Source organism: Nilaparvata lugens, chromosome 10 (genome assembly GCF_014356525.2).
Source record: "Nilaparvata lugens isolate BPH chromosome 10, ASM1435652v1, whole genome shotgun sequence".
Classification (NCBI taxonomy): domain Eukaryota; kingdom Metazoa; phylum Arthropoda; class Insecta; order Hemiptera; family Delphacidae; genus Nilaparvata; species Nilaparvata lugens.
The window spans coordinates 31002878-31015926 of record NC_052513.1 but is presented as its reverse complement, the minus strand read 5'-3'; the positions used below and the strand labels follow the sequence as shown (position 1 = coordinate 31015926).

Genomic DNA, 13049 nt, shown 5'->3' with positions numbered 1-13049 from the left:
GAATGTTGCAAGAGAAAGTCGAAAGTTGTCAGCTATCAACTATTTGCCTCGATAGGAATCGACTATCAATAAGTGTCGGTACTCTATAGCAAATTTCTAACCCTACTTTATCCATTGATCCAATTTGAAGGTTAGAAATACTAAAAAACATCTAATATTATTAAATTAAAAAAGATCTTATCACTATCACCAATTTTAAAATAATAAAATTTACACGTAATCTGTTAAAATGAGTGAGAAAGAAGAACTTCATTTGCCGGAAGATATTAAACTGAAAATGTTTTTGGTAGGTTTGCAACCTCATTCACTGTTTTATATTCTTATTTTTAATATAATACAAGAAAGAGAATCAATTATTAACTAAAATTCACTGTATAGCAATACAAGAGTTTTTATTTGATCTATTGCTTTTTGCAATCTATAGTTGATCACTATTTAAAACGCATTAATTTAATATAGTTTTCATATATGTTACCGTATTGAACTTAGTAAGAATAACTCAAGAACATAAGCAGATAAATGTTCTATTTATTTATAACTTGATAAAATAGACAAGATACTCCTGTAATCATTGCACCTCAAAGTTTATATTCTTATTATTTCTTAATTTGTTTATTTTATTATTATAATAATAAACACAATACTTACCCTCTTGTAATCTTAAATCCCTGTCAAGTGGTGTCATTGGGAGAAGCTGATTCCTTTCTACTCCCTGTGAATTTTGGGATACCTCAGGGCTTAATACTGGGGCTAATCCTGTTTATAATGATGATCAATGACCTGGACAACAATGGCTCAACTTTTCTCTTTGCTGATGATACATCATTGCTGTCATCTGGCATTGACCTTCAGCAGGTGTTGGAGATGTCAGCGGAGCATCTGCGGTCTTCAACTTCATGGTTCCAGTTCAATCGTTTCCAGCTGATCGAGAGCAAGACGCGAAACATCATCTGCAGCTCGTCGCAGAGTCTGCCTTACGATCAGGAACCGGTGAAGCTGTTGGGCTGTGTATTGGATCCGAAGTTCAGCTAGGCTAGCCACATCCAACAGGTGACTAGGAGACTGTCCCGAATCTGTTTCCTGTTGCTCAAGCTGAGGGGATAGGTGACGTAGGCACATCTGGTTATGGTGTATCATGCACTTTTCCACTGCCATGTCTCCTATGGTCTTCTCATGTAAGGGTCATTCAGCCAAGGTTGTGGACTTACTGAAGCTGCAAAAACGGGCGGCTAGGATTATAACTGCAAGCGAATATCATGCACATTGCAAGCCCATTCTTGTTAGGCAAGGTATCATAACAGTAGTCAGCCACTTCCTTCTTCTATGCCTCTCTCATCACCATAACACCAGGCATCTAGTGCTGTTTGACATACCCAGGTTGCGCCTTCAGAGATCGCGCACCAGGAGTGCAGCTCTCCGCTACTTCAACAGGCTACCTGCAGGAGTGAAGCAGTTGGATACCAGCAAGTTCGAGAGGTTTGTGCCGGTTTTTTGAGAGCCAGGGCTTATGATGTACAAGAATTTTTAAACGATGACCTATCTCAAATACTATCTGGCTAACTTGCCAGTAAGTCAAAGAGCAAGGCCTTGGATGTTGACTAAGTGTGCTTTATCTTGATCATTTAGTGTTTTTGTTGTTTTTTACTTTTATTTTGATAATCACGCCATCGATCCCACAAGTGTGAGTAATGGATGAAGAAGAATGTATAAAGGTAACAACTCAATAGTAAAAGAGTTAATCAGGGACTTGGGGTGTATACTAAAGCCTCATATCAGTGGTGACCCATGGGGGAGGTTTGTAAGTAGACTGCGTTCTTGAAGGACCCAAAAAAACATTCTCAGCAGTCTTAAAATAACTGCTGACGATCTTTTTTTGTGTCCTCAGTGTTTTTTTATTAATATAGAGAGAGGGTCTCTGCTCACACTAACTTGTCAAACAACAATTTTTTTTAAAAATGCATACTATATTAAGAAAACATACTCTAATAACCAAACAATTTGGAAAAGCGCCGTTTAGTTATACTAAAGTGGGTGATAAATTTCTTTTAACACGGCTCTTTCTCAAAGACGAAGAGGTCCGATGCTCTATCCTCCACTAATCTCTCCCACTACCTAGCAGCATTCTCCTTCTTTTGTGTCTGTGTGAGAGAGCTTTGTAACGCTTCGCTCCCCTCCACTGGCAATGTTCCAAAGTGATATGTTTGTGTATGTTACGGAGATGTGTTCATCACAAGAACCTGAAGCGAAATGACACGGCGCATCCAATTGTGCGCAGGATGTCCGTCTGTGACTATGCTACAAACTGTGGAGGGAGAAATGGGTTTCTCCTCTTCATGTTAAAAGTAATTTATCTCGCACATTAGCATCCCCAGTTATTCTAAAGTTCTGGGACATTTTAATCATTATTGTGTAATATTTCAATTTTCAGGTGAAGAATTGTTCCTGGTACGATGAAGAGTACTCTGATTGTAAGAGTGTAAGAGGTAGATTTCACCAATATTTTGTTCATGGCGACCTACTTGATTGCAGTCCATGGAAACGTGATATGGCCAACTGCGAAAGATGGACGAAAAATAAGGACCGGGATTCCCTTGTAAGTATTGTCATTATTTTTCAAAACAATATTCAATACATCTTCATGAAATATTAACATTTATCAATCTCTTTAAATTGTTTAAGGGTGATATAATAGCTTAAATCTGAATTTAAATTAAGACTATAGCCTTGAATACACTGATACTGTTGTGCTTCCTGTAGGTCTATGCTGAAGATACAAATTTATGTCTTGAAACGCGTCCGAAGTCAGTTATTGTTTAAATAGATGTGTCTTGTTTCATGTTTTTTTCTTAATTTAACTTTGACTTGTACTCTATTGAATGGATAATTTTGAAAAGTTCCAAGCGGTCATTTCAGATAGAGCATGTGAAAATGTCTCTGTACTCACTTGTGTGTTGTGTTGGTAGTCCTGCATAGAAAATGTCATGTGTCTTGCAATGGGAGCTACGAATTTTACACATGTTGAACCTCTCTATAAACTTCAAAAACGAATACTAAAAATAATAGGCTTCAAGGAGAATCAATTCCCCACGAACATTCTTTTCAAGGACAGTAAAGTACTGAGTGTAAGACAACTCTACATCCAGGCTATCATCACGCGAATGAGGAGAAACAACGAACACATAAGACTGGCAGATCATAACCATCAAACAAGGCAGAGAAACACGTATTCAATAGTACCAAGGATGAACACTACATTTGGGCAAAGAAACTACACATATTTGGGACCAAAAATTTATAATTCAATACCAAGTTACATTAGGGAAGAATTCAATAGACACAGGTTCAAGAAAAGTTTATTTTCCTGGTTGGTTGATATTAGAGTGGAAAATTGTGAAAATTTAGTTAGACTGTAAATATTGAAACTATTTATTCTTCATTCCACTCTTTTCTGTTTTTCATTTTTCTAAAAATAACCTTTCTTATTATTATCCTTAATAGAACATTAATATTTATTTACTAATTCCATAATTTTGTTTGTTTGTATTATACATTTTTACTAATTTTATTATAAAAAACTTTAATCCCATATCAGTGAATGAAGTTTGTAAATAGTAATTATTACACGCAATAAGCAACTAATTACTTATACCCCAACACATATAATATATAGTGGGGTGTATATTTATTCATTGAAATTATCATTTATTCATTGTTAAAACACCGCTGATTTATGTAGTTATATTACAATACTATATTATCAATATTCTAATGTTGCATTCAATCTTCATTTTAATTAATAAGTTTTCATAATATGTGAAATTTGTTGCATAATTGGCTGTTGTACTGTAATTTATTGTAGATTCGTGTATGAACCAGAATGTATTGTAACTTACTTACTTGAATGTGTCGGAGTTGTGAAGAGTCAGTATAGTGCTTTTTGAATCCAGTATGATCCACATAACCCGACCTTGAGTCGGTTATTTAATATTCAAGAAAATCTATCCAGCAAGTACTGGTCAAGGATTGATTATTATGAATGGATAAGCCATTCAGTCATTAATATTTGAGAATGTTTCTTGGAAAATAGACTTGATCTATAATAGGTAGCCTAATAGTATCTCTGCAATTACTTTTGAATAACGGTACACCCTTCTACCAAAAATATACCAAAGTTATATAAAATTTTAGAAAATAGCACGAATTAGTGAATAATTGGTTGGAATTATTGTTAGGTTATAGACGGCAGGGGCGTGTTCTATGAAAATTTAGAAGTTTTGTAAAACAGTAACACCAAACGTTTACAGGTAGGTAAGTGAGGTTTGGAAACACCAAACGTTTCAGGTCTCTCCCATGATATCGGATGGGCACGTTGAAGTGGCGGTCGCGGCTGGAGTACAACAATTGACGGCCACAAATCCATTGAACGGTTTCAAATGATTTATCAATGAATTATACATTGATATTCTATTTGAATCTAATCTTTTTCTCTTCTAATTTTGAAGGAAGAACTGATCAACAGCGAGATGAAACGCCGAGAGGAACGTCTGAAACCATTCAAAGAAAACGAGGTTTGGGAAAACAGAACTTCGCCCCCTGAAAATTGGAACTCGCCCCTTCCACCATGGTTGGAGGAGGAATACAAAAATTCCTACCTCGGATTGAGAGCTGATGAATTCAGAGACATGGTCAATGATAAAGCAAGGAAAAGTTTTTGTAGTTTCATGTGATCTGTGTGCTTTGTGATATAGCAGTAATAAGGAACGTTAAAACATTGTATTTAGTGAATTTATATAATTTATCGGTCTAAGGCCAGGTTCCTAGGATTCTTATTTAATCTAATGGACCATTAAATCTATCGGCTCAATGGTTCATTTAATAAACTTAAATTAGATTCCCATTTATCGTAACTAGATTTAATAAGTGTCCAAGAAACCGGACCTATATAACATATTTATGTCACTGCAATAATTGAAAAATACAATTGAAGAAAATAAACAGTTACGGTAGCTTATATTGTATTTTTTACTGTCGATGTTGCCCACATTATCTTTCTACTACTTGTGCTTAGGTAATGAAATGAATGCATGGATAATAGATGATATGTTTGAACCTCCATTTCTACAGGCGGGATTCAAACTAAAGTCCAGACAGTGCAAGCTGACTGGAGGTCTGAAGGCCTTGTCCACTTGACTAACCTGGCAGGGTAATTTATACGGCCATAGTTACGTATATACGGTACATACCGGTCTACGTCATAATATATTCATGGCAAAAATAATAAAGTTTAGTTTTCCTGTCGATGATAGTAATAAGCTATAGTCTGTTCAAACCTTAGTTTGCAGCATTATTACTCTTATAGAGTACAGCAATGCCAGATTTCACAGAACCCAGAAAGCCTGTGAAACAATATAGTCCAGTCAATATAGACAAGAAAAAGGGGATGTGCTTGCAATTTATATTGTAGTTCTTATTTTCTAATATATTGTTTGGATACATAAGAGAAGTCCAGAACAATTTTTTTCATGCAAAATTTCCTTGTGCTAAATACAGAGTAGCCCAAAAACCTCGTATTTTTTGTTCATTTTCCAGTTTTCCACCAGATCCTATAATCGGACAGAAAAAATTACTCTCGCCTTTTATTAGATTATGAAATTCATAACAAAATGAGATCACTTGGAACTCTCTATCTTCAATAAGTACTGAGTTACAATTTTTCAAAAATGAGTAAAATTTCAATAATAAAATCAATTTTGATTGAATAATTATTTTTGATCAAAAATATCTTCCGATTGTTACCATTTAAATTCAGAATCCCTCTGGGCTTAATATTGTTCTCTACAATCTGAGACCAGGTAGAGCTCTCTATCTCATATAGATTTCCAGGAACACATGACAAAAATGCTCCTTGTATTTTGAAAAACACCCAATAATTAGCTTCAATCATTATCACCAACTCCATTGTAATCACATTGAGATTTCGCACAATGATATGAGTTCATAAGGTCATGTTCCATGAGAATCACCCGTTAGATTCACTTGATTTAGAGGAGAGGATCGTGTAAGGACACTACTGTACCTCTGTTTACGGAGGTACTGATAAGGACACCTCAAGAATAAAAATCTGCTGTGGCGCACTCACACAACTTTCCTTGCCGTTATGAAAATTAATCACCTGACGCTAGTGTTCCCGCGCATCTCAAGTCTGCTATTCAAAGATCTGTGCCAGCTGGTGACAGGACAATAACGCTGGAGACACACGAGTTCTGCTATCCCTTCATAGTGAGTGATTTAATAGAATCAACAGTTGCCAACAGTTTGCAATTATTGAATAATCACATTTTCTCGAATTTCAAGCTTATTTTGAATTTTAGGTGAAAATGTTACTGAACATTAATTGTAGAGATTTTCATGCTCAATCTTTTCTACTTGTTCAAATTGTATCTGAAGCCTGATAATTGGGTATCTAAGATCAAACTTTGCACAGATGGGGCGGTGCTCCTGAAATTTTTACAGATATGGGGTGTGTGGCAGTTGATAGAACTTATCAATGACTAGATTAGGTAGCCTATAAATTTGATCAAAATCGTTGGAGCCGTTTTCGAGAAAATCGCGAAAAACCCTGTTTTTGGGAACATTTTCGCCATTTCAGCCGCCATCTTGAATTGCATTTGATCGAAATTGTTCGTGTCGGATCCTTATAGTGTAAGTACCTTAAGTTCCAAATTTCAAGTCATTCCGTTAATTGGGAGATGAGTTATCGTGTACACAGACGCACATACACTCTTACACACACACACATACCAATACCCAAAAACCACTTTTTTGGACTCAGGGGACCTTGAAACGTATAGAAATTTAGAAATTGGGGTACCTTAATTTTTCTCGGAAAGCAATACTTTCCTTACCTATGGTAATAGGGCAAGGAAAGTAAAAAATTTCAAACATTCATAACTTTTGACACAATGATCGGTTCTCATCGTACTACAGCTCATTATCCTCGGCTCGTCAAGGCGGTTCAAAATCATGCATCATAAGTCGAATTCGGTCGAAAAATAGAAAATACGTCCTTGAGTGTAACCAGTATTTCAATACACAAAAAATGACCAATTTGATGATGGTTATTCATTTATCCCTATTTTACTCAAGGGAATATCATATTGCAATTTTACTGTATATGCTATTACATAGAATTACTTTTACCCTTATTTTCATTGAGACTATTTTATTGTTTTTTTTTTCAGTATCAGTTTATTAGTATAATAAAATACAATACTGAACAGAAATGTTGATATTTCAAAATTTTAATGCTGAAATTTGCACAAAATCCGGTTAAATTTTAAGAGAACCAATCAGAGAAGGCGTTTTTGAAAAGACGACTTCTCTGATTGGTTCTCGTGGAATTAATAACGGTTAAAATTAAACCGGATTTATGCAACCGGCACTAAAACGTTAAAAATAAAAAAATGTCATAATTCAATTTGTAGCCTATGTTTCCCAGTTATTTCCAATTTGGAAATTTATTATAATCATGCAGGAAATAGTGACACAAAATAAAGTTGAATAACAAATTGCAAATTGACAAAACAGTATTATATTCAAAGACATCGACACAAACAAGAATACAAAAAATGTAGAAAATTGAAAATTTGACCTAAAAGTTCATTTTGAACATTAATACAAATTCGGTTACAATATACTTGAATTAGTAGGTCTCAGCTTTTCAGTCTTTTCAAATGATAATAATAATTATTATTAATATTTCACATAAGGCACTCGACAATTTGGCAGTGTTACGAAGTCCCGAACTATCTCAGATTATGATGAAATTTAGATTACCTACAACATATTCACGAAATTTATAATGATAGGTACTACTTCGAACTCCTAAATTACCTTAAATGGGGATGAAATTCAGATCACCTACACACCTACTAAAATATACACAAAATTCATAGTAATATTTAGAAAAAACATGGATAATACTTTGCATAAACAATATTTTCATAGATATAATGCCATCGTTTCTGAATCAAGAGGGTAATGGAAATATGAAATTTTCTAGAAGATTTAAGAAGCAAACAAAATTGGTAACTAGTAATTTGTGATACCAATTAAATTTATTTAAATAATGTGTTGTTGATTTGAAAAAAGGATATCAAATATTATGGGAGTGTGGAAGATTTTTATTATCATAACAGGTATAGAAAATTAATTATTAGCCTAGGTCGTTTAGGCCTACAGGCTTACATTCACATGAGCCTACGTTTAGGCTTCACATTCACATGAAATTGAACAAAATATAAGTATTATATTGGGCGATTTCACTTTCAAATCTTTGAACTACTTTTATTTTCAACCACAATAATTATTATGCTTCTAATGGGAATGTGGAAAATTTCATATAATTTGTATCTACTAATTAATATGCTGTACATAATATTTGAGGAAACTGAAAATTAAATAACTGAGAAAATTTATAAAAAAAAGAATTCCATATTATTTTTAAATCTTATTTTGTGTTGAAGGTGATGTGATGGCTGTGCATGTTGGATAAAGTGATTGGAAATCGTCACTATAATTTTTTTTAAATTAAGAAACTAGCTCCGATTGTTACATCATTATAAATATTTAACGAGATGGGGCTGAGCATCTGGCCATACAGAGAGCGATCTGCGATCTCATGGGTTTCTATATCTATATAAGTAGATTGCGTATCATAGATATAGTAACCTACAGGATCACCGATTGCTTTCAGTGTGGCCGGCGGGGCCCTAACTAGTAATCTTATCTCAGTTCACTAGAGATTCTTAATTAGAAGACATAAAATATAATCTTCACAAATACTCAGGAAGCTACTAGATATTGGATGTTGGTGTAACAACTCAACTAGTTTCTCAATTTTTTCCATCAATTTCTTATTCGCCTTCTCAAGTTGACTATGTAGGCCTACTGTTGAACAGCCAACTAGAGATTGATAATGGTATGATCATTTGGCAATTCTCTCAAATTGCCAATAAAATTAATTGTGACACTAAAGTCAATCTATCCTTCTACCACAACACCTATACCACAGAAACCTATAGCCAGTTACACAAAAATCCAATCAAATTTAACGGCCGTAAAATTTGTCAAATGCAACAGAACTAAAGCAACGAGAACTAAAGCTCTATGTTATTTGTAGAAATGATATATCGTTTACCTATAGTGAGATACACTGTTATCATTCCTTATCATTATCAATGTTTTCCATTCAATGCCAACCATGCTGGCAGTTTTAAGTGAATCTCTTACAATAGGCTTGACGTGATTGGAGTCAGACCGCATTGGATAAAGAAAACTGCGCTTATAAAATTAACACACCATTTTACGGTGGTTGAATTTCATTCATTTTTGTGCAACTGATCTTGAAATCAGTGATTGATTTGTCACTGATCGTTAGTGACTCTTTCAATCATTAGTAGTCATATGCAGCGCGTTATCTAAATCCAACAATTTCACTTTTACATCATTCAACGTTAAACTAGTCTTCTTTCTGCGACCGAAGTTGAACTTTTTCACTAACGCCTTACGTTTCTTTGCCTTAGTTTTCGAAACAAATTGCTGAAAAGTAATTGAACGTTTTATTTTCGACGCACCTATCAAAACGACGGCACCATTTTTCTTGACCACCGGTTCCTCGAAAATAGTTTCCAGGTTGGGGTTGCGACGTACAGAGGCCATTTTCAGGGTTGGGGTGGTTTCTTGGCGGCCGATTTTCGACGGTGACGTTGGGTCGACGTTGCCGAATTCTCCCGAGACACGTTTTCGGGGCCGCAGCATGCAGCGGCGGTTTGCAGTGGGTGCTGGGGGGGCGGAGCCTGATTCGTCAGTCTCCTCTGATTGGTCGGGAGCCGAACGGTCGGACGGTGGGGAGGGGGAAGTGGTTGTGACTGTAAGGTTCAACTTCTCAAAGTGCTGCTCTACGTTGTTTGTGTCGGTCACCTCCATCTGTAATCGTAGAAAATGATTTTTTATCAAGCAAAAAGTTTTAATTGTATAGTTTGTTTATGTTATAAAATTCAAATTATGAATTATATAGTCATATAGTATGACTAGTAAATCTATACTATAGTGTATAGTATATAGACATTAATAATTTACACGTGATGCTCTGGAACAGTGAATCGGTCCAGGGATCAACTTGTGAGACCGTAACTGTAGGCTAGTTATAGAACCTGTCTCTGTGAGTCTTAAGCCACGTTTATACCAAAGTTGTCAAAATTTTTTACCATCCTTATAAATTCTACCAGATTGAACAGCACTTGTGTGCCAAGACACATGGTGTGTTTGCCAAGTAATATTCAAACAAATATAATTTGGTCTATAAGAACGGAAAACAATTTTGTTGGCAACTTTGTGTTGAACGTGGCTTAACACTCACAGAAACAACTTCTATTTAACAACGTTTAATTGAGCAAGACTGTGTCATTAGCCCGCAGTCACGGTTTCACAAATTGATCCCTTGACCAATTCACCGTTTTAGAGCATTAAGACGCTACTATTCATAGCAATAACATTTCATGATCCAACTGTATATTTTTTCATTTACATTACAATATGAGGACACCAGGAAGAAATACTTCCAATAATAGCCCTCTTGACACAACCAAAGATTACAATTCTAATATATTAATGGTAGCTTAATAATATAGTATAAGCCTAATCTAATATGGAAAATTTACTAAATTAAAGAAAGATAGAAACTACAATGAATTATTTAAACTAAAATTAAAGATAAAAAAGAGGAATATGATGATGACGATAAGTATAAATTGATAAGAAAAAATGAACAAGATCATGATGTCAATATTTTAAACCAACAATAATATTGAAGATGAGAACGAGGGGTATGATGACGATGATAATGATAATGACGATGATGATCATGATGACACGACGACTATGTTGGTGAGTAATAATAACATTTCATTGTCAGAAAGCCATATTATATAGCATGGACAAAGTCATATAGCTAAATTACAGTTTTATAACTAATTACAGTTAGGTCACAAGCTAGGATTTGTTATCACAATATGTCCATATTATGACACTCATAAAATTCGGTCAATTTATAGAAAGGATTTGAAATCAGCCATCCGTACATCTTTTGTTCAAATATTTTTTGAGACAAAAAATATGAGGAGGCACTTTATCAAACAGTTTCTGCCCTCTAATCTCAAAACTGTTGAGAGACTTTGACAACCTTTGTTGATGTATATCGATGCGACTACTATGCCTAGTGTTAAAAGAATGCACGTCACTCTTATAAACTGCAGACTACTCTGATTTTTCCGGGTATGAATGAGGACATAATATATACATAAATTAATAACAGTTGGAAGTTTTTCAGTAATTAACAATGGTCTGCAATGCTCAAGATAAGATGAACCTGTAATAATTCTCAGAGCTTTAATTTTAATAGGTAGAACATCATTTATATGAGGCATTACCCCATAGGCCTAAGATCAGACCGTAAGACATAATACTGTGAAAAATTGAATAGTAAGCCGTTCTCAAATACTTTTTTGACACAAGACCAGTGAGAATTTTAAGCAGATATATTTACTCTGCTAAGTTTTAAGCTGACATACTTTGAGTGTGGCTCCCATGTAAGCCTCGAATCCATATGGATGCCTGAAAATTCAACACTTGCAGGATTTTCAGGAGTGATTAATAAGGATGCAGGATTAATAAGAAAAAAAACAAGATTATTTCAATGAACAGAAAGCTAGACAAACAAAAGCTGAAATAAATTACTACCATTTTTCCAGAACCAGTAGGCATTCCACCAACATTGCAATTGACTCAAACATTAATCTCCTTATTTCCAAGGTTGATTCACCTAAGTGTAACCCTTAACTCAACCCATTAATCAGTCTCTGCACTCTAGTTAATAGGGGGGTATAGTATCCACCTAACTCAAGTCTATTTGAGCCAACCAGCCAGCCATGATCTTATAGGCCTAATTAGAAATACAACAGCCATGCATGTGCGATTAGCTTATTTCAACTACCGCACGCCCACGCACCGCAAAACTAGGAATCATCTTATTAGACCACATCAGTTTCTATGTAACTACGTACCAACATTTTTTGAGGTTATGTAATACAACGTATTCTGAGTTACAAATTCATTTAAAAATCTATAAATATATGGTTACCGTATGCAAATATTCAATACTACAAAAATCTTGATAAACATCTTTTGAGTTTAAATAACAATTTACCGGCATTACTTTCACAGCTGTAAGCTGAGTTGTCTGCAAAATCTAGTCCATTTTCAAGTTGAATTAAAAAATATTCAAAAGGACTTCATTACTATGTTTTCAAGAATTAAAACAGGATTATTATAATTATTATTATGAAGGGTTGTTGAATTTATTTGAAAATCTTTAAAATTAATTATGGAGTAGGCTACGCTAAAGTAAACAATTTGAAGTTGAATGATTACAAACTTATCTTACCTTTTATCTTTCATCTACATTCCAATAACAGTTGAACAGTTATCAGCGAATCCTAAAAAAAACTATATAAAAACTTGATGGATAAATACAAAATTTCTGATTTCTATTAAATTAATCATTCTGTCTAGTTGAACTTTATGGCAAAAGATAACATGTTGCTGTTTGTTTTGAGTTGGAGTTGGAAGCTGTCGATGTCGATATCTGAGTCTCGATTCCTCGATATAGAGTCGATACTCAACTATCGATACACAATACTTGATAGTCCTTGATGATTCACAGTGCCGGTTAAATTTTAATCGTGATTAATTCCATGAGAATCAATCAGAGAAGCCATCTTCTCAAAAAAAGCCTTCTCCGATTGGTCCTTGTGGAACTAATCACTGTTAAAATTTAACCGGCTTTTGTGCAACCGGGCCACAACTGTGTTTCTCCCTGGTTCCTATCTACTTGCTGTTTTATTGGGTAACGCGGAGTGGCCCTTCATTTATTTATCATTCAATCAAAAAATATGAAGAATTGGGCCTGAAATATGAAAAAATCATGTATT

General features: G+C 34.5%; 2 protein-coding genes across 2 annotated transcripts; one reads left to right on the top strand and one right to left on the bottom strand.

The window, feature by feature from the left end:
• Nucleotides 1-58: 58 nt before the first annotated feature.
• LOC111049018 (UPF0545 protein C22orf39 homolog) lies at nt 59-5011 on the top strand. Its single transcript, XM_022335011.2, has 3 exons — nt 59-286; nt 2429-2593; nt 4503-5011. The coding sequence occupies exons 1-3, from the start codon at nt 230-232 to the stop codon at nt 4725-4727; spliced, it is 447 nt and encodes a 148-aa protein (XP_022190703.1). The 5' UTR covers nt 59-229; the 3' UTR covers nt 4728-5011.
• A 2557-nt stretch (nt 5012-7568) lies between these two features.
• On the bottom strand, nt 7569-12710 carry LOC111049020. The gene is made up of 2 exons (XM_022335014.2): nt 12503-12710; nt 7569-9987 (listed from the first exon to the last, which is right to left on the bottom strand). The coding sequence occupies exon 2, from the start codon at nt 9985-9987 to the stop codon at nt 9448-9450; it is 540 nt and encodes a 179-aa protein (XP_022190706.2). The 5' UTR covers nt 12503-12710; the 3' UTR covers nt 7569-9447.
• Between the last annotated feature and the right edge of the window lie 339 nt (nt 12711-13049).